At 41.1% G+C, this 25,460-nt stretch overlaps 1 protein-coding gene across 1 annotated transcript; it reads left to right on the top strand.

The window, feature by feature from the left end:
- Nucleotides 1-28: 28 nt before the first annotated feature.
- mrpl13 (mitochondrial ribosomal protein L13) lies at nucleotides 29-24,567 on the top strand. Its single transcript, NM_001200999.1, is given in 7 exon segments — nucleotides 29-90; nucleotides 452-575; nucleotides 7,422-7,515; nucleotides 7,737-7,797; nucleotides 12,083-12,169; nucleotides 12,343-12,464; nucleotides 24,445-24,567. Coding segments are annotated over 7 exon segments (540 nt in total). The 5' UTR covers nucleotides 29-63; the 3' UTR covers nucleotides 24,470-24,567.
- The last annotated feature ends 893 nt before the right edge of the window (nucleotides 24,568-25,460 follow it).

Genomic DNA, 25,460 nt, shown 5'->3' with positions numbered 1-25,460 from the left:
CCACTAACACCGCACTGGGGTCAAATGTGTACTGTCTAATGTAAGCTAATGTAACTGGCTAACATGTCTAGTTTTTCCAGATCTGCCCAGGTAAAGCGCTTTGTATTTATGTTCGGATGTGATCACACGGTTGTATATTATACCACACAATGATATCCTGTGATTGATTTTTTTTCTTCTTCCTGGAAATCTAAATTGTTTGAGTTAAACGTGTTATTCTCTACTGTCTAGCTAACTGCTGTTATGATCTCTAAGCATATGAGGCTGTAATATTAGATAATAGCTGTATATAATAACGAACTATACATTTTGTTTACATGTCAACAAATAACTTGATAAGTCCAGCTCAGTCTGATAAGCGTACTCCTGATTTACTGACTGCACAGCGGCTACTCTAGTGCTTTTTATTTCCTCTACTTGGTTAAATGGCATCTGTTTATGTTCTTCACAGCAATGGGCGACGTTTGCAAGGTCCTGGTACCTGATAGATGCCCGAATGCAGCCTCCGGGGAAACTGGCTGTAATGTGCTCAGTGCGGCTTCAGGGGAAACACAAGCCCATATACCATGCACTTAGTGAGTAATACATCCATATATACACACTCTTTGTGACACTTAGGTTAGTTAAAGGGATGGTTCACCCCAAAATGAAAATTCTGGTATCGGTTCCTCACCTTCATGTCGGTCCAAACCCTTAAGACTTTTGTTCATCTTCGGAACAGGAACTAAAACGTTTTTAATGAAACCTGGGAGATTTCTGTCCCTACATTTACAGTCCATGTAACCAAAACTTTCAAGCAGCAAAACCTTCATAAAGGCATCGTAAAAGTAATCCATATGACTCCAGTGATTTAATCCCAATTTTATGACGCGATACGATAGGGCTGCTCGAGTATGGCAAAAATCATAATCACAATTATTTTTGGTTGACGTTGAGATCATGATTATTAACTTTTTTTTATTGTATTTTCAACAGTGGATTTCCTTGAATATAATTCAACTGAAAAAAAAACATGTAAAAAAATAAATATATAATGTGTGTGTGTGTGTATATATATATATATATATATATATATATATATATATATATATATATATATATATATAAAATGAGGAAATGAGCTTGGCAATGATACTAAACATTATTTCTTTTTGTTCCACATCGGACTCCCTGAAACCAAATTGTTTCCAAACGGCTGAAATGGTTTAAACTTTCTTGTCGACTAAAGGCTCTCTTTCTGTCTTCTTGGCTCAAGATGAATTAAAAATGCTGCAGGCTGGCGGGGAGAAAGTTTGGCCTTTCATGGAGAGGCGAAAGGAAAATAGTGCACGGTTTTTAAAAAGACAAAACGAGACCATTTTGAAACAGAATGAGGCACAATAATCTTTTTATCTCGATTATTTTGTTTCCATTATCGTCGGAGGCCTAAATTGAATTGGAAAATTTGATTAATCGCACATCAATATGATACGAACGCTTTTTGTGCGCAAAAAAACTACAATGAAGTGTCTCTATTCACAAAATATCTTCACTTCTGCATAGATCTCCGACACACGTTTGAGAGTGAACCACGACGTGTGCGCGTGTGTCGTTTACATGATATAACGGACAAAAAAATGCAAGTCCTCATCTATGTCGAAATGGGCAGACATCTTTGTTACAAAGAATGTTCTATGTGACTCAGTTTGTAAGCAGCATCTGCACTTCTGTAGCCCTGATTGGAATTATGAGGAGGACGATTTGAGAAGGAACATTTGGGTCTTTTGGGTCATGAATCGATTCTCAAGCACCAACGGATCAAATTCCTTCATCTTCTGTAAGGGATCAGGGAACACTGAGAACATGGCAGGAATACAGCCTGAACAAGATGGCAGTTCATCACAGGGCACCATGCACACACATTCATACACTCATTCCCATCTACCAGCATGTTTTTAGGAGGTGGGTGGAAACCCACTTGGACAAACAACATGCAAAACTCCACATGGACAGTAACCTGAACTGTGAAGTTTCAGTCATAGGGGTAGTTATTTTATATTTTTGCATTCTGTACATACATTAGCAATCGCTCCAAAATCTAGTGAAAAGCCTTCCCAGAAGAGTGGAGGTTATTATAATAGCAAAGGAGAGAATTAACTCTATAATGGGATTTAATAAAGCACAGAGAGAGTGTTCTGCTCAGGTGTCCACATACTTTTTGGCCGTACACTGATCAGCCATAACATTAAAACCACCTGCCTGATATTGTCTAATAGGTCCCACTTGTGCTGTCAAAACAGCTCTGACCTGTTGGGACATAGACTACACAAGACCTCTGAAGGTGTGCTGTGGTATCTGGCACCAAGACATTAGCAGCAGAGGCAGTAGGTGGGGCCTCCATGTATCGGAAGAAAGTGGCCTGGTCTGAATTACAGTTTCTTTTACATCATGTGGATGGCTGGGTGCGTGTGCGTCACTTACTTGGGGAAGAGATGGCACCAGGATGCACTGTGGGAAGAAGGAAAGCTGGTGGAGGAAGTGTGATGCTCTGCGCAATGTTCTGCTGGGAAACTTTGGGTCCTGGCATTCATGTTAATGTTACTTTGACACATACCTTCTACCTAAACATTGACTACGTTTACATGCACAGCAGTAATCTAATTATTGACCTTACTCTGATTAAGATAATATTGTGATTAAGGTGTTTCCATGAGTCGCTTTTAGAATACTCCTCTCATCTACCCGTTTTACATGTTATAGAACATAGTTCGATTAACAGCACACGTCATTACGTCACCGCACTACACCGTCCGACGTCCCTCCAGAATTTCACGTATTTAACATACAGTTCATCTTCGTTACGGTACCGTACACAGTTTTTTTTTTTTTTTTTAATTTAATCTTTTTGCGAACGCTTCAAGTGCGGTTAATTATTTGTCATGCTGTATGTACAAATAGACGACTGCTTGAAGCCATGGGCTGCGTAACAAACCGCATACTTACCGTCCATATAGTAGCTGAGATACATGTATTTCTCCTACTACAGGCCTATACTAGGTAGGTACGCGGTTTTGGACGCAGCCGTGTTCTCTTTTTTGCTGTAAAACGGTTGAGCACTGCCGTGTGTGTACGTGTCCTGTCGCAAAATGCGGTGAAAACTCACACATGACATTCATAATGTGATTAAGGTGTTTACATGTCTGTAATACACGTCCATAGTGCGACTAAAACAGGAGTACTCCACATGTCTTAATTCGATTTGTGTTTACTTCGAGTATGACCTTAATCGTATTAAGGTAATTAAAAATTGCTGTTTACATGGTAGTTTCTTAATCAGAGTATTGTCTTAATCGGGTTAATAGTGGATTGTCCAAGTAAATGCACTGACTGTTGCAGACTAAGTACACCCCTTCATAGCAACAGTATTCCCTAATGGCAGTGGCCTCTTTCAGCAGGATAATGCGCCCTGTCACACTGCAAAAATTGTTCGGGAACGGTTTGAGTAACATGACAAGGAGTCGATGGTGTTGACTTGGCCTCCAGATTCCCCAGATCTCAATCTGATCGAGTATCTGTGAAATATGCTGGACAAACAAGTCCGATCCATTGAGGCCCCACCTCGTAACTTGCAGAACTTAAAGGATCTGCTGCTAACGTCTTGGCACCAGCTCCAACAGCACACCTTCTGAGGTTCTGTGGAGTCCATGCCTTGATGAGTCAGAGCTGTTTTGGCCGCACAAGGAGAACCTACACAATATAAGGCAGGAGGATTTAATCTTGTGGCTGCTTGGTGTAATTAACTGAATCAGTAAAGTAAGGAGAAAAGCCCGCCCCTGGCTGAAATGAAGTCATCTTAGTAGTGTTAGAGCAGAGTACAGCAGCGGCCACATGGTGGAGATAGAGTACAGGCCCTGAATCCAACATTTCAGTTCTATTATACCGTCTCTAAAATCCCGTACTAATGATCTGCATTAAATTATAACTGTTCATGTGTTATGGAGTGTTGTGTTGATGTTACTCACACAGTTACAGTAGTAGATTGAGGTGATGGCTCTATGAAGGTAACGTCGTTTGGGGGTTTCTCTGCTCTAGCACACCTGCTAAAGCTAGGAATGGACTCATGAGAATAATCAGGTGTGTGTAAGTCAGGAGATCAGTAACACAAGCTGAACTCTGAACTCCAGGAGCAGTGTAGCGCTAAACACAATGATTGAGAGTGATCAGTCATCGTCATGGCAACTGGTTCCGTTGGGCAAAGTCACAACCCCTGTAAGATACATAATACTTCATTTTGCATGGTGTGTGTGTGAGAGAGAGAGCGACATTCTCAAGACTTTACTGAGACCTGCTGATGGATTCTAATGATGCACAGACAAAGAAATGAACATTTCAGTCAGTAGCAATGTGGAGGGGTGTGTGTGTGTGTGTGTGTGTGTAAAAAGAAAAGTGAAAACCTTTACCTCTTATTTAGATCGTACCTTAACAGAAACTATGGACCACCACGCTGTAGAATTCTCGATTCTGATTGGTCCGAAGCAGGATTACCAGGTGAGGTCTTATGAGGACGCAGGCTCATAACCTTACAATCCAACGCCATGCTATTCTGTTTGTCAGGTTATCTACTTACAACAAGTACGGCTTGTTAATGATCAGTCCTGTACCAACACTTCATTCCCAGTGTATGGAGGAAGATACAGAATTTCGAAGTGGCTTGTGCTTCTATTCCTTTCCGTATTTATAAAACTTGCAGTTGTTGCTGTTTGTATATCATTAAATCAATGAAGTCGAAAAGAGTTAATGAACCCGCTAGTAAAGCGCTACAGTTTACCGCTGTTCAGCTTCAGCTCACGCAGCTTAAGCGGCTCAATCCCTGACTTTACTGACTACGACTGGATTATTTGAAACACTACAACTATTCTTTCTAGATTTTTCTTCTTTAAAAAAAACATTGTTAATGTTTTATTAATATCTTGCACTCACATGTTTTCAACAGTATGTTTTTAACTTACTATGGCTCTTAGCTAGCTTTAGGTGTGACTTTGGAGGCATATTCAAATATATATATATATATATATATATATATATATATATATATATATATATATATATATATATATATATATATATATATCTCACAAAAGTGTTTGCACCCCTCATATTTTTGTAAAGATTTGATTATATCTTTTCATGTGACAACACTGAAGAAATGACACTTTGCTGCAATGTAAAGTAGTGAGTGTACAGCTTGTATAACAGTGTAAATTTGCTGTCCCCTCAAAATAACTCAACACACAGTCATTAATGTCTAAACCGCTGGCAACAAAAGTGAGTACACCCCTAAGTGAAAATGTCCAAATTGGGCCCAATTAGCCATTTTCCCTCCCCGGTGTCATGTGACTTGTTAGAGTTACAAGGTCTCAGGTGTGAATGGGGAGCAGGTGTGTTAAATTTGGTGTCATTGCTCTCACACTCCCTCATACTGGTCACTGGAACTTCAACATGGCACCTCATTGCAAAGAACTCTCTAAGGATCTGAAAAAAAGAATTGTTGCTCTACATAAAGATGGCCTAGGCTATAAGAAGATTCCCAAGACCCTGACACTGAGCTGCAGCACGGTGGCCAAGACCATACAGCGGTTTAACAGGACAGGTTCCACTCAGGCCTCGCCATGGTCGACCAAAGAAGTTGAGTGCACGTGCTCAGCGTCATCTCCAGAGGTTGTCTTTGGGAAATAGACGTATGAGTGCTGCCAGCATTGCTGCAGAGGTTGAAGGGGTGGGGGGTCAGCCTGTCGGTGCTCAGACCATACGCCCCACGCTGCATCAAATTGGTCTGCATGGCTGTCATCCCAGAAGGAAGCCTCTTCTAAAGATGATGCACAAGAAAGCTCACAACAGTTTGCTGAAGACAAGCAGACTAAGGACATGGATTACTGGAACCATGTCCTGTGGTCTGATGAGACCAAGATAAATTCATTTGGTTCAGATGGTGTCAAGCGTGTGTCGCGGCAACCATGTAAGGAGTACAAAGGCAAGTGTGTCTTGCCTACAGTCAAGCATGGTGGTGGGAGTGTCATGGTCTGGGGCTGCATGAGTGCTGCCGGCACTGGGGAGCTACAGTTCACTGAGGGAACCATGAATGCCAACATGTACTGTGATACTGAAGCAGAGCATGATCATTATGCAGTATTTCAGCATGATAATGACCCCAAACACACCTCCAAGACAACCACTGCCTTGCTAAAGGAACTGAGGGTGAAGGTGATGGACTGGCCAAGCATGTCTCCCGAGATAAACCCTATTGAGCATCTGTGGAGCATCCTCAAACGGAAGGTGGAGGAGCACAAGGTCTCTAACATCCACCAGCTCTGTGATGTCATCATGGAGGAGTGGAAGAGGACTCCAGTGGCAACCTGTGAAGCTCTGGTGAACTCCATGCCCAAGAGGGTTAAGGCAGTGCTGGAAAATAATGGTGGCCACACAAAATATTGACACTTTGGGCCCAGTTTGGACATTTTCACTTAGGGGTGTACTCACTTTTGTTGCCAGTGGTTTAGACATAAATGGCTGTGTGTTGAGTTATTTTGAGGGGACAGCAAATTTACACTGTTACACAAGCTGTACTCTCACTACTTTACATTGTAGCAAAGTGTCATTTCTTCAGTGTTCTCACATTAAAAGATATAATCAAATATTTACAAAAATGTGAGGGGTGTACTCACTTTTGTGAGATACTGTGTGTATATATATTGCAAGAAGACGATTGCGCTCCATAGAATTATCTAAATACGGCATGCTCAGCACGAAATCCTTGAGGAAATTCCTTTTGCTTTTCCACCATCATGCTACATTATCTCAGATATGTTCATTTCTGAATAATAAAAATGAACAACATTTTTCTGGAACAACAGTCAAATAACCATTCGTGTTTTATTGTTCAGTATCTGTAACCGGCGTGAAAATAGAAGCAAAAAGTACAGAACATCCTTGAAATTCTTCACCTGACTCGAATAGTAGGTGTAACAAATCAGTGAACGTTACAAACATCATAACCATCATCTTCAAATCTGACCCATGGGGTCGATGGGGCATCCTCTTTGCAACGCACGTTTTTATTACAGTGAAACGTGTATGTATAGTAACCCGTCATGTTTTATCTAGCGGATGTTGTGTCCCAGAGAGCACTCTGAGACTTGAATGAACACAAAATGAATATTTGATTCACACACACACACACACACCCGTGGAGCTTCCACTTGGCTTTTTTTGACAAGAGAGGTCTGATGTTTAATTAATGATGTACAAATATGCAAAAATGGCCAACGCTGAAGAAGTGCTGGTTTGGAGTAACAGGTCTTTCTGGACAGAGTTCAGCTGAAATAAAGAGCAGCCCTCGAGAGAATAGCGACTGAATAATCATTTCTGCTGCATCTTCTTTTCAGGTGATGTCGGCGACCACGTGGTGGTCATGAACACCAGACACATAGCGTTCTCGGGGAATAAATGGGAACAGAAGGTCTACTCGTCGCACACGGGGTAAAAACTGTACTCCGCTAGTACACCTCTTGACACCACACGAAGCACACACATCTAAGACAAATGTGCTCTTTGTAGGCCTCCTTTTTAATCAAGTACTCCTCTGGGTAGCACTTATATGTAGAAGCCTGTAATTAAAGCACCGAGTTATTTCCCTAGCTTGAGTCTTGTAGGTCTGTTGGCCCTCATTAAAGCCTGGAGTCTCTTGTTACTTCTTCTAGATACCCAGGTGGCTTCAAGCAGCTCACAGCAGCCCAGATGCACCAAAAAGACCCCACGGCTGTGAGTATCCCACTCATAAATTATGACCTTTTGGACGTTTGAGTGTGTTGCTTGTTAACCCCTCCCATCCCCCAACCCCCCACCCCACCCCACCCCACCCCACCACACAGACACCTGAGGAGGGCATTGTGGTCTTGATTTCCACACTTTTTCACACACCCCCCCCCGGAGATCTAGGATTGACACCGACCTGCTCCTCTTGATTATATTTTCCCTGATTTTAATTGGCTAGTGCCTTCGAGACAGCCTTTAATCACCTTCACTTGAGCTTAGTTTATCTGCTTGAAATGAGCCCAGGTATTTTTACACGCTATGAATATGTAGTAGGATAACCCCCCCCCACCCCACCCCCCCGCCCAATACCATCCTTTGCTTTCAACCAGTGTTCTCAACATTGTACTATTGTATTACTGGCACAAACACCGTGATCTGCACAGAGTTTGCAGTAATGAAAGACAGTTCGGTTTTTTTAGAAAGCACAGCTTGTTACGGAAAGTGTCTCTGCACCTTCAGTACTCCTCATTTTCCCAGCCCAGCCTTCCCGTCGTTATTTCTTTCTTTCAAATTTTCTCCAAACAGTAGTGTGTTAACAAAAAAGCAGCAGCCTGCTGTCCCTTATATCACCTCTGTACAAGTGTGCAAGTAGTGTGTATGTGTGTGTGCGCACGTGCATGTGTTTACATGTTCACCTGGCAGCCTTTACCTTCAAACAATTGAACGTGTCTTTTATGCTTCCTTCATTAGAATGGTTGTGGTGTCCCAGTCGGTTCTTTCTAAATGTGAATGTTAATGTAGAACAGCAGAAGCAGTAACAGTCATTTTTTATTGTCAGCAGCATTTCCCACACAAACATCCATCATTCAGCCCAGGCTCTAAAATATCCAAATCATCCATCGGACTATAATCCAATTGTATCTCGACCAACGCCTCGTCAGAATTCAGCGCATCGCTCTAAAATATTGTCTCTTATACTGGGTCTTATTGTGCAGCGTCTCAGATCTCAAACATCTCCTCTGTCCAACCTTGACCGCTGCTCATGTCTGTCTGCACGGCCGATGCGCAAGCTGTGCTTCTTTATTCAGACTCCAGACACGCAGGAGTAGAGCACAGGACCAGCACAAATCTGTAGCATCCGAGCCAAGACCTCCAAGTCTGGGAAAATCAGCTCTCTCTGTGTCACATTTATTCTATGCAAGATTTTCAATTTAAACATTGAAGAAAGAAAGAAAAAGCTGCAAGCAATATTTTCAGGAAGGGGCGGGGGCGGGGCACCCAGACTCGGTGAGCCGCACATTCTCAGATGCATTACACTTGTTGCATAAGCAATCACAGGAAAGCAAAGCTGTAACTATAGGAAAAAGGGATTCAAGAGTGATTTGTAGTTTCACTCATGTATGTTTTGTCCATGGACAGTGGTGGAGTTCTTTTACTGTAGGAGGAACGGTCTAGGTGAACAAATGGGCAACAGAGTGGCATTGCTGTTGTAGCTGCTGATACTGCTGTGACCTGCTGCGTGGTGTTGTCTGATGCAACATGGTCATGATTGCTACTGCTCTGACCTGAATTTTTTTCTTCTTGCAATTTAAAAACATCTAAGGTATTTATGCTTTTTTTCCCCCTCATCAGTCAGGGCCATTTTTCCCCACTTGATGCAAGTTTAGACAGGTCTCAAGATGATGTGAGCCAAATTTGGTGACGATTGGACAAAATGTGGAGGAGGAAGTAACAAAAATGGCACTTTGATGGAAACAGCATGTTATTGTAACTTTTGACCAGTAAGTGATGGTGTCATGAAATTTGTTGCATAGCATCAGGTCATGGTCCTGAGAATGCCTATAAAGATTTGGTTCAGTGTGAAAGGTAGTTGCTGGGTTACAGCATCACTTCCTGTTTAGCGGCTTTGCTGTCAGATTCATTGGCTCTTTACGGGCAAACTGTTTGAGTATCAAAATGCTTTTGGTAACTTTTTTGGGAGGTTTACTCTGAAGCTGATGTGTGCCAAATTTGGTGACGATTGGACAAAATTTGGAAGAGGAGTAGCAAAAATGGCACTTAGATGGAAACATTTTCGGCATGTTATTGTAACCTTTGACCAGTAAGAGGTGTGGTCATGAAATTTGTTGCATAGCCTCAGGTCATGGTCCGGAGAATGCCTAACAAGATTTCCTTCTGAGTCTGGTTCCGCTCAAGGTTTCTTCCTCATGTCATCTTAGGGAATTTTTCCTTGCTACCATCGCCACCAGCTTGCTCAATAGAGATAAATTCACACATTTAAAACTGTATCCTGTGTTTATATATTTCCGTAAAGCTGCTTTGAGACAATGTCCATTGTTAAAAGTGCTATACAAATAAATTGAATTGAATTGTGTCAGTGTGCTAGGTAGTTGCTGGGTTACAGCCTCACTTCATATTTAGCGGCTTTGCTGTCAGATTCATTGGCCTGTTGCAGGCAAACTGTTTGGAGTATCAAAATGCTTTTGGTAACTTTTGTGAGGCTTACTCTGAAGATGATGTGTGCTAATTTTGGACACATAGTTCAAAAGTTTTGACCATAAACGCTCTTTCAAATTAGGCTCAAATTTGACCCGATGGTGGCGCTAAAGCTTTGGCAGCACTTGGCCCAAATTTGGTCAGAATTTTCCTTAGATCCTAACTAAAAAGTGTGCCAAATTTCATAACTTTTTACCTGACAGTTCTATGGGTTGCCATATCCACCCACTGCCATAGAACAAGAAGAAGAAGAAAAGGTAGAATAACAATAGGGTGAATGTCCACCTTTGGTGCTTGGTTCCCTAATAATAAGGACACGGATTGGTTGAAGACTGCCTGTCAAGTTTGATAAATTAAATGAAAGAAAACCTAGCATTCACTGTTCATTCATCTTTAGTAGCCACTTTGTCCTGGTCAGAGTCGTGGTGGATCCATAGCCTGTACCAGAATTCACTTGATCTCTAATGGAAAGTAATAAGCAAGTGGTTACTTTAATGGAATTAAATCCTGAACTTGTGTAAGACGTGAAAGGAATTCCTCGTTTCACCTCATTTCACTTTCATCAGCATGTTGCAGTCATCCTACACTGAAATGCAGTCACTATCCAATGCAGTATTCAGGGGTCTGATTATAATCGGAGAAGAGTCATTTTCCAAAGTGGTGAAACGGTCCATATAAAATCTCATGCTTTCTTCATTCCTGGTGTGTTGATTATTTTATTCATCATTAATGGAGATGTTCAGAATGATTACTAAAACATGATTAAAGTGTTAATGAGTAAAATAGTTCAAATACAGCTCACAGGAGGTTATCATTTTTATGCTATAAAAAATGTGAAACTTACTTTCAAAGTGTTTCCTATAACAATGGTGCTTTGGCAACATTGTGCAAAATCGTAACATACGATACAAGATCTGTAAGGTTCAAAGGGGTTTTCTCTCTCTCTCTCTCTCTCTCTCTCTCTCTCTTTTCTTCTCTACAATTCCACCTCATTCCTGGCCATTTATAAGACAGATGTTCGACCGGGGCTGAGTTATTCATGCCAAAGGTAATCTATCACTGCATAATTGTAGATAATAATCAGACTGAAGCGACATCTTCCTCAGAGCTCTGAGGAGCGATCCCATTTCCCAAGACGGAACCAATCTGTCATCTATCCAGCAGAGCGAGTGTGATTGAGGGAAGGGGAGAAACACAGATTAATGTGACGGAGGGCGGTGATGAAAGAAAGATGGTGTTGCTTCTGCAGGTTTGAACGTTGGCAAGTTTTTTGGTTTTGCTTGTTTGTTTGTTTGCATGAGGGAAGTGTTTTGTAATGGGTGTCTCCTTTAGTGCTCAACCAGCAAGATGGAATATTCAAAGCACGTCTTGCTGCTATAATGAGTCGAAGAGGAAGTGAATGCTGAAGTGCTCGCTTTTAAACTCGGGCAGATTCATTCTGTGTCTGCATGCGGGGGCAGGACTTGCTTATGACCCAGCCATTATTACAGACATAAACAAGCCAGCTTTTCAGCTTTCAACACGCCCCCCGCCTTCCCCTTCCCGTCTGATGCCAGTAGCCAAGAACTTTTCATGCAGGCCCTTTAGGGTGCAGATCTATTGCTGGGTGTTTATTTATTTATTTTTCCTCCGCAACTGTGAGTTACAGCAGAGAGAGTAGAAATGGCTTGTGGGTCATCCTTGGAGAGAAAGACTAGTGTGTTGGCCAATCGTCCATCCTCCTGCGCTGTTTTGTAAAGGTTGACCTTTTCCTCCCCCTCTCTCTCTCTCTCTCTCTCTCTCTCTCTCTCTATAGATCATAAAACTAGCTGTGTATGGGATGCTCCCCAAAAACCTCAAGCGGAGGACCATGATGCAACGGCTGCATCTGTTCGCCGACGACGTGAGCACAATTTTTGTTTGTGTGATGTTGTTGGCCATCCAGAGCGTATCAAATAATAAAATGTGATTAGTCCCAGCTCGCTTTCAGTAATATTCCTTGTTTTGGTGCAGTCAGTGAAGAACACTAATGATGATTGTAAAACACACATTTCTTGGTGTATGTCCCATTTTCAGGTACTTCCAGATGACATCTTGAGTAACCTGACTGAAGAGCTGCCACAGCCCCGGGCCATTCCACGCAAACTCAGCGAGTACACACAAGCAGAGCGTGACGCCTTTCCCCTACTCTGGACCCCGTGAGTCGTTTCTCTTTCTTTATATATTGCATTCTTTTCTTCTGTCTCCTTTTTTTTTTGTCCTCTCATGTCCTTCACTCAGTGTGTGGTGAGATTTAGGACAGGGTTAAGGTGCTCAACTGCTGAAGCCTTCAGGAAAAGAGGGGGGAAAAAAAGATGCAATCAGAGGATCATAAAACTTCAGAGCTGAATAATCTGTCTCTAAAGCCGCGCTGATCGTTCCTCAGCTCTCTTATGATTTATGAACGATGAGTCACACGCTTGCTCTGAGGTCACCAGCGGAGGACATGAGCGGTCATACTAGGTCACAGCTGCTTAACAGAATAATCTAGATGTGCCAGTATTTCATGATCGGTTGATACTTATATTTAAGGTTATAAATCACTTCTGGTCCTAAAGCCTCTGTCCAGAAAAATATTTGAATAAAATTACAGCAAGATGCGTTTCGTCTGCCAGCCGAATCCACAAGGTGTCATGAACAGACTCAACAGACGAAGCCAAAATCTGCTTCCATTTTTATTTCCATTATAAGCATGAACGCAAAGTGAAGATTAACTTCCAAATTGGGTGAAATAATACAAAAGGACGTATAGGATGGAAGGATTTCAACACTGGTGAATGGACCGTTTGCAGTTTGTAATATCCACAGCAGTGTTGCAGTGAAGATCATGTCGGTCCTGACTAAGACTAGTCCAGAACGAAAATGTATGAGACAAAGACTGCAAAACAAGCAGATTGTTTTTGTTTTTGTTGCTGTTCCATTAGCAAGTTATTTACATTTTACAAATTGAAACTATTCTAGCTGAAAGAAAAAGGGATTTCCCTTTCAAGAACTATAATTAAATATGCCACTTCATTATTTTGTCCTGAACATATCTAAGGCTTATGGTCCAAGGCAAGTCCAAGACAAAACCGTCTTAAGAGCTATAACCCTAAATCCCAGGTCCCTGTTTTCAAACAGCACAAATTCCAGAGATTGTTCGTTAAACTACTCTCATTGACTACTTTAATAGGAACACTTGTACACTTGCTCATTCATGCAGTATTCTAATCAGCCAATCATGTGGCAGCAGCACAGTTCATAAAATCATGCAGATACAGGTCAAGAGTTTCAGTTAATCTTCACATCAAACATCAGAATGGGGAAAAAGTGTGATCTCTAACTTTACCCAGCCCATCTGGCACCAATCCATTTTGTTGGTGCCAGATGGACTGGTTTGAGATATTTCAAAAACTGCTGATCTCTTGTTCCAGGCTGGAAAAAGACCAGGTGAGATATATATATATATATATATATATACAGTATCTCACAAAAGTGAGTACACCCCTCACATTTTTGTAAATATTTGTCTTTTAATGTGACAACATTGAAGAAATTACACTTGGGGGGGTCAGTCTGTCGGTGCTCAGACCATACGCCGCACACTGCATCAAATTGGTCTGCATGGCTGTCGTCCCAGAAGGAAGCCTCTTCTAAAGATGATGCACAAGAAAGCTCACAACAGTTTGCTGAAGACAAGCAGACTAAGGACATGGATTGCAGGAACCATGTCCTGTGGTCTGATGAGACCAAGATAAACTTATTTGGTTCAGATGGTGTCAAGCGTGTGTGGTGGCAACCAGGTGAGGAGTACAAAGACAAGTGTGACTTGCTTACAGTCAAGCATGGTGGTGGGAGTGTCATGGTCTGGGGCTGCATATGTGCTGCCAGCACTGGGGAGCTACAGTTCACTGAGGGAACCATGAATGCCAACATGTACTGTGATACTGAAGCAGAGCATGATCAGTATGCAGTATTCCAGCATGATAACGACCCCAAAAGGAACTGAGGGTGAAGGTGATGGACTGGCCAAGCATGTCTCCCGACCTAAACCCTATTGAGCATCTGTGGAGCATCCTCAAACGGAAGGTGGAGGAGCACAAGGTCTCTAACATCCACCAGCTCTGTGATGTCATCATGGAGGAGTGGAAGAGGACTCCAGTGTCAACCTGTGAAGCTCTGGTGTACTCCATGTCCAAGAGGGTTAAGACAGTGCTGGAAAATAATGGTGGCCACACAAAATATTGACACTTTGGGCCCAGTTTGGACATTTTCACTCAGGGGTGTACTCACTTTTGTTGCCAGCGGTTTAGACATTAATGGCTGTGTGTTGAGTTATTTTGAGGGGACAGCAAATTTACACTGTTACACAAGCTGTACTCTCACTACTTTACATTGTAGCAAAGTGTCATTTCTTCAGTGTTCTCACATTAAAAGATATAATCAAATATTTACAAAAATGTGAGGGGTGTACTCACTTTTGTGAGATACTGTGCGTGTGTATATGCGTGTGTGTGTGTGTGTGTGTGTGTGTGTGTGTGTGTGTGTGTGTGTGTATATGTATATATATATATATTGGTATCCTCGAATTCCTGTTCTTGGCTGACAGGAGTGTAACCTGATGTGGCCTTCTGCTGTTGTAGCCCATGCACCTCAAGGTTTGATGTTTTGTGCATGCTAAGATGCTTTTCTCCCTGTGGTTATGAGGAGTACTTATTTGAGTTACTATGGGCTTCCTAGCAGCGCAAACCAGTCTGGACATTTTCCTCTCTTTTCAGTAAGGCATTTCCACCCACAGAACTGTCGCTCACTCAGTGCTTTTTGTTTGTCGCACCCTTCTGTGTAAACTCTAGAGATTGTGATGTGTGAAAATCCCAGAAAATCAATATTTTATGAAATACTCAAACCAGCCCATCTGTCACCAGCATCCATGCCACGATCAAAGTCACCGAGATCACACTTTTTCTTCATTCTGATATTTGATGTGAACATTAACTGAAGCTCTGCATCTGCATAATCTTATGAACTGCTGCTACATGATTGGCTGATTAGAAAACTACATGGATGTACAGGTTTTCCTAAAAAAGTGGACAGCGAGTGTATATTCAGTAAGAAGTCTTCACATCTATCAACTAAACCACACTAAACTGGACACGTATTTATACATAGTATTAACAATGAGACATAGTTGAGCCTGGACTTTCTTGCCTTTGGTTTGTAATGGAAAAGAGTAGTGTGTTAGTTAGCAAGTGTTCTCCCACAGCTCCAGGAAGGCTGTTTAATGGCTCACAAACTCTCTTCGTCTCTGCATCTTGTCCTTTGTGTGTACTTCACGAAGTGCTCATGATTCACTGCATCTCTAGCTGCCTGTTATAACTACTGGACCTTAAAGAGCCATCTTATTTTCAGGCATTTTTGTATTATTCCTAAGTGTCTATATAACAGTGCCTTGCATTGCAAGTATTCTCCCCGGTAACTTTTTTACATTTTTTTTTTGTTGTCACGACCTAGAACTGAAAACGAGATTACCTGTCATGAATCTACACAATACAACCCATAATGCTGATGTGGGGGGAGGTGCAACCAGTTGCCATCAAAAGACACATCATGGAAAAAATTATGTTGTGGAAGTGTATCAATCAGGGTTTGGTTATTATTTATGAAAAATATATATTCTGAACATACCATGGAGCACCATTAAATCTGTTATTAAACAAAGGAAAGAATGTGTTACAAGCACAATACTACCTCAAGGAGACCATCCATTAAAAAATGACTGGATAAGGAGTGCATTAGTCTGAGAAGCAACCTAGAGGACAAGGGTAACCCTGAGGGAGCTGGAGAGATGCACAGCTCAGATGGGAGAAGTTGATCACAGGGCAACTATCGCCCAGACATTGCACAAAACTAGGCTCTCTGGTATGATTAGACTAAAATTGAAATTTTTTTTGCCTGGTCACAGAGTGCCACTTTTGTCAGAAAGTCAACTATAATCCTCACTCTGAAAAGAGCACCCCTACAGTGAAGCATGGTAGTGGTGGAATTAGGTTGGTTTTTTTTTTTCCATCAGGGACTGGAAGACTGGTCAGGGTTGAGTGTAAGATGGATGGAGACAAACACAGGGCAAACCTGGACGGAAACCTTTCAATAGGATGACTCTAAATGTATTGCCAAAGCTACGCTGGAGTGGTTTAAAACTGAGAACCTGACCGTATCCAGTCAAAACCCACACCTCCAATCCAATTTGAGAATCTGTGGCGTGACTTGAGAGTTCACTTGGTGTCCACCCACGGCCTCCTTCCAGACTCCTCCAGAACTTGTGCTGTTCTACCTAGAAAAATGGGTAAAAATGTTAGGATGCAGGTGTGCAAAGCTGATCGAGACATCCCAGCTGTAACTGCAGCCAAAGGTGGTTTTAGACAAGATTTTACACATTTCCTCAGTGTTGCTGTGACTCCTTACAGTATGAAAGCCACCAAAAAAGTGCCTAATGTTTTTACATAGGCCCTTTAAACAGTAAACTTCCCTTTCATGTAGAAATATGATCCTCATTCATCATTCATCTTGTTATTATTATTGTTATCATTATTAGTATTCTTATTATCGCCCAGAGCTTGACTGACTTCCATAATACATCAAACTGGTGATAAAGACATCACTCTGCTGGCATTGAAGCGAGAGATAATTGCAGTGAGTCTGCTTTATTATTTGATTATCTCGAGCGGTCCACTGGAACGTGAGATGCCATGCTGCGGCCGTATTAAACGAACACCGTGCAGGACAGAAGGAAATTAAGGCCTGCTGTGATGTAGACTAGGAAAAGTGTAAGCCTCATTAAGGAAATAAAAGTGAACACTAAAGACCGACTCCGAATAGCGAGCCCTGACAGAGCCAGTTTGCCCGAGAACCTGAAGCATGGAGCTTTTTGTCATTCTTCTGTTCGGTACATATAATATCAGTCCTGCTACTCTGCTATTGGACTGTCAGATTGAAGGGCAAATGAGACTCTGGTGTAGGGTTTGCAAATGGACTTTGATGTTCAATGGCCCCGATGATGAAACACCGCTGTGCGCTTTTTTTCCTTTTCTTTTTTTTTTTTTTTTTTTAAATAGTTTGAGCTCATAATGCACAATTGGGGAACAGTGTATTACAAAGCCCTGTGACCCAGCCATGACAATCCAATTATATTTCCCTTGTCCTCATTCTTCTCAGCAAGGCACCCAAAGGAGAAACATGTCCCTGCTGTTATTTTCAGCTATTCTCTATGGCTCTCTATATTCTCTATAAGATTTCAGTGCATTTTAGGTGTGATAAATAATTATTTACAGAAACATACTGGCTTCACTTCTAGTATGTGTAGTGTGAAGAGACGATCCGTTCTGCTTGATCATCCCAGAGCGAAGCCTCTTTATTATGCCTAAGCGATGCTTAGATTTTATGCTACATGAGCCGATTCCACTCAAATGTGTTTTCATTTTAAGCACATTTCTGAAAAATAGTATAGTGTGTGTGTGTGTGTGTGTGTGTGGTTTTTCATTTTCAATTAAATAAAATCACAGAGCTAAAATCAAATATTAAAACATTTTGTTTTAAATGTAGAAGCATTCAGATGGAGCAGAAATGTATGGCATCATTTATAAACCGTCTTAGTCAGGTGTACAACCTTTCATTTTAACTTGTATATAACTTTCTGAATTTTCCATCCATTTATTTTCGATGCATGGAAAACCCCATATTCTAAAGTGGTTCAAGCACTTGCAATCCATTTGAAGAATTGAACGAATCTTTTATGAATCATTAACAGGACCTTTATGAAAGGCTTATGTCAAAACTTGTGTGACATTTAGATGTTTCATGTGGCTTTCTTTCTTTTTTTTAAAAATGGTTATAGGTAGACTAAATTGAGATTTGCTGTATTTTTTTTATCCTTGCAAGTTAAGTTGCATTAGAATGGTGCTTCATAACAGTTTTCAATGCAGTTGATTCAGTAAATAAGTTAGATAACAGGTGGATTCTGCACATCTATACTTCATGAATGTACTGTTAGTAAAGACAAACTAATAACTTCCAATATAAGGTTTAAAAAAAATAAAATAATAATATACAGGTCTCAAACAATCACCCCCCAAATGGAAAAGGGTTCAAATAAATGTACTTCATTAAACACCTTAGCAGCCTAACATAAATCCTCCTGTATCGCTTTCTAAAATATGTATGCAGTGCTTATGAATATGTTACCAAGGCCCAGTATATACTTTTACCAAATGATCAAACATGTTTTGCTGCTTAATGTACGGCTGGGCGATATATCGATATAATAGCGATATCGTGATAAATAATTATGCGATATACACTTTTATCGCTGAGATATCGCTGGTATGGTGATGTATTTTTTTGTTATTTATAATTACAAATTAAATGATACTGAAAGGATGCTGTTGATTTGAGATAATTTAAAAAAAAAAAAAAAAAAAAAAAAGAAGGTAATCTTCTCTTTGTAGGCATTAAAGAAAAGTACCGTCAAAGTCAGTTGAACTTTTTTTTTTTTTTGGTTGTTTATTTTACTACTGTTTTGCGGAGTTTGTTAGCTAAATTATATATCGTAATATCCCCCACCCCCACATTCCCTCAGGACATTATAGGATTTACAGTCGCAGCACAGTAGCACAGTGTGCATTTTTCTGAATAATAGGCAATCGGAGCCTTACAATAAGGCCGTATCTGTCTGAAATGGTTCTGTGTAGTGATTAGTTACGTTCTTAATGCGTTAGGGTTTTGTTTTCCTTTCATCAGACCCTGTATAAATGGGAAGATCAGTGCATTAAGGCTAATCAGAATAGTCAGCAGTTGCACTTGTGTGGTATTGGGAGGTTTTGTGCATCTGAAAGCAATCACAATACCTCGCTAAGAATATATCTGCAAATTGCAAATCCTATAGGATTTTCATAAGCATCCATGGAAATGTATGTGACTTGCATAACTATTTACCTCATTGGCTTAAACCAAGGTGTATTGGTGTTTTTTGTATGACGACCCCCTCAAAATGGGGTTTAATGCAGCAAATCATGGAAAAGGTCTAAGGGGGCAAAATACTTTTGCAAGTGCACTGTATGACCATTGTCGGATGTTATAATTCAATAACCTGTTGATAGAATTAGAAACTTAATGTCATTTATTTGGAAGCATCCCAAAGAGCATGATTTGCATGAGTATTTACCCCCCTTGGATCACACCCAAGGTGGTTTTGTTTTGTTTTGTTGTTTTTTTTTTATATATATGTATTTACTTTTTCTGGATTTTTGTCCAGCATGACTACAGTCCCCAGCCAACCAGTGGCTTTATGGCATGCCTGGCATTTGAATTGACCTCGTCACTAACTCAAAACAGGGCTCCCCATAGCAGCATCTACAAAGCCAAGATCTTTGTGGTGCCCGTGAATTCAACTTCTCCCATGACACTTCACTTTCCCAAAGAGCCAACGGAAGCCGTTGCTGTTAAACCAAACAAGTGCCCCTTAACACTATTGTGAAGCCTTAAGCTTTAAACCTGAGCAACTTTGTCATCTCTCTCATGCTATTTTGCTGCAGTCAGCCTCTCCCTAAGAGGCACATGAAGCGTGTAATTAAAACACGTCAGTGAGAAGTGAGAGCTTAATAGGATAATGAGACTTGAAGATCGTATGCAGTAATTAAATTGGGGAAAGGAAGGTGACTGAGGAGCTCCACAGGTTGGCTGTTGTTCCTGTAAAGTTTGCCGTGCTGTAAGGAAACCCACCTGACTCCCCATGAATACAGTAATGCAGTAATGAAGCTCAAATCAAATACCGGTGGAAAATAAAGTTCCTCTGTAAATCCGCTCCTGTCGCCAAAAGCAGAGAGCGAGAGGCACCGGCGTAGAAACATCCAAGAAAAAGCCAAGATATAAATACACGTATCCAAGAATTCTTCGCAGCACCTGGAGAAACCAAAGAATACACACTTTTACAGTCATCAATTTGCTTTCATGTCACTCAAAATGTCACATGCAGTGTGTGAGTTTGTTAATGAGGCCTGCGATGTAGTTCTGCGGATTGACACACACATGAACTCTGGGAAAGCAGTGCTGTTATTTGAATGGTCTTGGACAATTTAATGTGATTACGGTTGGCGAGTATAGATGCAGTGCGTATGTGGCAGGGTCAGCTTTTGAATTATAGGGTCAGGGTGCGTATGTGTGCGGAGAACATGCGAGCTCCGCACAAACAGGGCGGGAGCAGGATTCGAGCCCTCAACCACTGAGGTGCGAGGCAAACATGTTAACCACGAAGCCACCATGCCCACCCCCTACCTTTTATGAAAGTTATTTATTATTGAGTTCTTCTGGTTATACATTGTGTAACTGCTCACTTGAATGGGTTTATTTTATAGGGGTTTTTTAGGGTTCAACGGTTAAGGCTCTGGGTTACTGATCAGAAGGTCGGGGGTTCAAGCCACAGCACTGCCATGCTGCCACTGTTGGGCCCCTGAGCAAGGCCCTTAACCCTCCCTGCTCCAGGGGCTGACCCTGCACTCTGACCCCAACTTCCTAACAATCTGGGATATGCGAAAAAAAAGAATTTCACTGTGCTGTGATGTATATATGTGACTAATAAAGGCTTCTTCTTCTTCTTAATCCAAACCTCAACAACTCAAAAAGTTCAACTTTCAAAGTCCATTGTTCTGTGAAGTGAAAGATATAAAATGCTCCATTAAATAGAATATTATTGTGCGCATTTGAATAATGAGCCTAATGTAGAAATAGCTGGATTATGTTAATGAACAACTGTTCTGGGGGGTCAGGGGAAGTTAGTTTACAGTTTCTCTGGCTGCAGGGAAGTTTAAGAAGCACTGACCTCCAGCACAAAGCATAGAGCATTTGTTTAAAGAAAAAAGAAAAAACCCACACATACACACACTATTTTCCTTAATGGAAGGCCAGTTTGGTGTAGGTTTAAAGTTCATCATTGGGCTGCTGTTCTTCTCTGGCTGCTGCTCAGCAGTTTCGAGTTTCTCATCACTCAGAGTGTGGACTTTCATAAATCCCTACAGAAGTGATTCACAGGCCTAAGCTATTACTGTACGGCTCATTGAGCTCTGAGCCTTTCTGCATTGAGTTTTTCAGATTTGCTTCACTTTTCTAATAGCGGCCCCGGCTAATGACACATGGGGCTCACAGCATGCTCTAGATGTTCTGTTCTTTTTGCTGGGAAGTCCACAGTTATAAGCGTTTTCTTAAAGGAACGAATGTATTGTTCTGGCATTCGCTTAATAATCGAACATAACGTTGAAATATTTCGCTGCATACACTATATACGGTGCCTTGCATAAGTATTCACCCCCTTGAACTGTTCTGCATTTTGTAGCGTTACAACGTAGAGCTGAATTTGACTTAACTGGACTTTATACGTCATGTGTCTATAGTGAATAACCTATAATATCGAATCAGGACGGAAGCAATCAATATAGTTTGTCAAACGATTTGCAATCACAAACGTGTTGTTTTTTATTTGTAAAAGAATTGACCCCCATTGCTGTGAAAACACTAAATTACTCATATAATTAGCCGAGTGGAGTTCACTCGTGCAGGTAAAGTGTTCTGTGAACTCAGTGTAAATATTGCCGTTTCTGGAACGCCTCAGAGTTTATTACAGGAAGCCGCTAAATAAACAGCATTACGAAGATCAAGGAGCTATCATACAGATCCAGGACAGTTTCCTGGAAAAGTATCATCAGGATTTGATTGTTTAAAACATTATCCCAAACTTTGAACATCTTTCGGAGTACCCTTAAATACATTATTAAAAATTGGGAAGAATAGTGGCATGACCATGACTATGCCTAGAGGAAGACATCAGCCAAAAGTCCGTGAGCGGGTAAGGAGGATATTAGACAGAGAGGAAATCAAGAGGTCATGGGTAATTCTCAACATTGGATGCGATCACCACCACGCTTCACTGTTCAGATGATGTTCTCAGGGCAGGGAGCAGTGTCGGGTTTTCACCAAGCAGAACACTCTGTGCACAGGCCACTTGTTAGATTTTGCTCTCATCAGACCACCAGACCTTTTCTTCTCTGACTAATGACCTCCTGACCTGCTCGCTGGCGTTTGGTGGATGTCCTCCACTAGACAGATTCATGGTTGAACAATCCGTTCAGGCAATTATGTGGTGTCTGATAGCAGAACTAATTTAACGGGGGTGAATACTAGTTCAGTAGAAGTTTTGCATACATTGCACCCCTGCGCCAATAGACTTTTACATTGGCTCACTGCACATGGACTTACACATGGACTGCCACTTTATCTATGACTTTACTTTTGACTGCTGTACATTGTTATACACACGGTAACAAAACTGCTCATCACACATGTCTAATGTACAGTTTTAACTTGGAGAGCTATTTATATGTATATTTTTATTCCCTCTTATTTGTGGTGTATATTGGGAGTTTATTGTGCATTTTTAAAGTCTTAGTCCTCCCTGTTTACTCTTGTGCTGTGGCTGTTGCAACACCAAATTTCCCCTTGGGGATCAATAAAGTTCTCTCTCTCTCTCTCTCTCTCTCTCTCTCTCTCTCTCTCTCTCTCTCTCTCTCTATCTATCTATCTATCCTATCTATCCTGTCTATCCCGTCTATCTATCCTGTCTTTCTATATTACGGACTAATTTGTCCAGATTCATGACAGTATAACCCCAATTAAGTCCATTTCAGTTCCAGGTTGCAATATTACGAAATGTGGAGTGTTCAAAGGGGGTGAATACTTTCAAGCCACTATATCTGCGAACGCTTCTGTGTTTGCTAGCCAGAACGCATCCGAATGTTCGATTTTAAGAGTTGGTGAAAGTCTGATGAAATTGTCGAGTTTAAAAGTGGCACCGTTATGCCGAGTACATTTAAAATGCCAGAGAACATGCATATCTGCTGTAATTTGTAGTAACGATGCTTGACGGGATGTATTTAGTGGTTGAAGCCGTCTGTTGTTTTGTTCTATGGGGTTCCTCATTCTATCTACATGACTCGACGCAAAAAAAAAGAAAGGGGGTATTTACAATAGACCTACTTGACACAGTTATTAAGTGAGACATAGACTAGCTACTGTATGGTGATTATGTTCTTCACAGAAATGTGCCTTCAAGGCCATTCAGACTGGGGTTTCTACGTTTACAAAAGAACCGATGCGTGCAGTCATCTTTTGACAAGAATGTCGAACGTTTCATCTTCTTGTACAGCAAAGACACGCTCTGCAAAAAGAAGAATAGAAGAAAAGACGTGACTTTATGACATTTTCCTCTTTTTCTAAACTCATATTTTGAGTCTTATTTAACCAGATATGTCCTGACTACAGCCCACCAAGGTTTCTATATCAAATGTAACCAAACTGTGCTACTTTTTCGTCATAGTGACACCATGGTAACGGTGGCTACCCTGAGAGTGACCCTTATACTGTGTTTTCCAATGCTCAAATGTAGACATGTAGGCAGTATTTGGTACTCTGCCTTTTCACAGCTGAAGAAGATTACAGAAGCCATTATGTATTTAAATGACTTAATACCCACAATATTTGTTTGTGGAATCATCATTATGCTGATAAAGTAAACAGTGTCGGCTCATCGACAGCCGATTTGTATGTATGAGCGACTGAATCAGGACGTTAAGTAGCAGACCAGAAGCTCTTGTGGTGGTTATTACTTGTTTCTTGTCGTTTTTAATAAAGAGCAGGGTTTTGTTTTTTTCCTGATGGCTCAGTGGCACGCTGAGGTTTTTGCCATACGCTGATCAGTTCTTTTAGTCCCAGACTGAATGAGCGTAAAAAGTCTTGATGTAAAAGCATACGCCACTGGTCGTTCAAGACCGATGCTTTGCCTGTCGTACTGAATTAACCGTGACAAATGGCGTATTGTTAATTGTAAATTGATTTAGATGTAAATCTTCCAGTGACCAGAAACGTCATGATTCATAACTGGCATGACCCCCCCAATTCTTCTTCTTCTTCAGGAGAGTTACTGCTAGTGGATTGAATGTAGGTCGTTTATTTTCCGATCGTTATTTATTGAGGCTTCTGCTGGAGTCCATTGTGAGGGTGAATAAGTCATTCCACATTTTCTCTGCTTAAATGAACCGATCTTTTCCTCTGTCTCCGCAGGCCAGAGGACTACAGGATGAAGTGACCTCATCACATCACAGACTGGACAGATTCAGTATCCATCTAAATGGTTGCATTTTTTCATACTCTTGTCTATTTGAAATAAAGTATCTTGGAAAAAAATGTCTTGATTTGATTACATATTGTTTACCAATGACGGACACATTTCTTAAATGTAACGTGTTTGTCGAGCCAGGCCGTAAAGAAAGGCTTTTGGTAACCTTATTAACTCAGAAAAGCTTGTATTAGAACAGCGCGTTATTTTTTTTTTTTTGGCCTGTGCCTTTTGGCCACAAATGGCTTTCACAGGCCTTTGTGCAGCCTGCTGCCTGTCTGATTCGAGGCAGTGGTTCAGTCCTAATTGACATCATATGTTTGTGTGGCTCTTGTAATGGCACATTACCCTTTGAAGTGCACTAAATGCTCAGAACAACACGATGGTGATGGAAATGAAACACCCTTGTTTGCTGTCAGTTTGTCACGAGGCTCAGCGACATCCCACTGTAGGGTTGAACTGCAATTGTGGACATAGTGTTTCCACTGTTTGACGTGTGTATAGTAAAAGGATGACGTGTGTGTCTACAGGAGTCATCAAACACGTCTTTGATGTGAGCACTAATCAAGAGTCCCACGTCCGAGCTGACTGCCTTACGGGCTTTTAAAAAGAAAACGGTAACAAAGAATAGACCAGACATCACCGCTGTCATATTCCAGTTTTATTGGTTACAAAAACAAAGTAAAAATAAGTTACTTTTTTTCCGCTTCAAAAGTTTGGTAGCGAGCCATTCCTCTGGCACCTGCTCAACACGCACAGTTTGATTCATTCTGAGAGGACAGTAGACCACAGGCCTAACTATTCAGCACTTTTCCACAGTGAATAGGCCCATAGGACAAGCACATACACAGAGAGAGACAGAAAAGGACTTCCAGTCTGAGCTCTTGTATTAAAATCAAACAAAAACAAAAAAAAGTTCAATTCCCCAATGACTGCATAACATTTATCGTTACAAGACCAA

This window comes from Ictalurus punctatus, chromosome 1 (genome assembly GCF_001660625.3).
Source record: "Ictalurus punctatus breed USDA103 chromosome 1, Coco_2.0, whole genome shotgun sequence".
Lineage (NCBI taxonomy): Eukaryota > Metazoa > Chordata > Actinopteri > Siluriformes > Ictaluridae > Ictalurus > Ictalurus punctatus.
The sequence above is the reverse complement of the archived record's forward strand: the minus strand, read 5'-3'. Positions and strand labels throughout refer to the sequence as shown.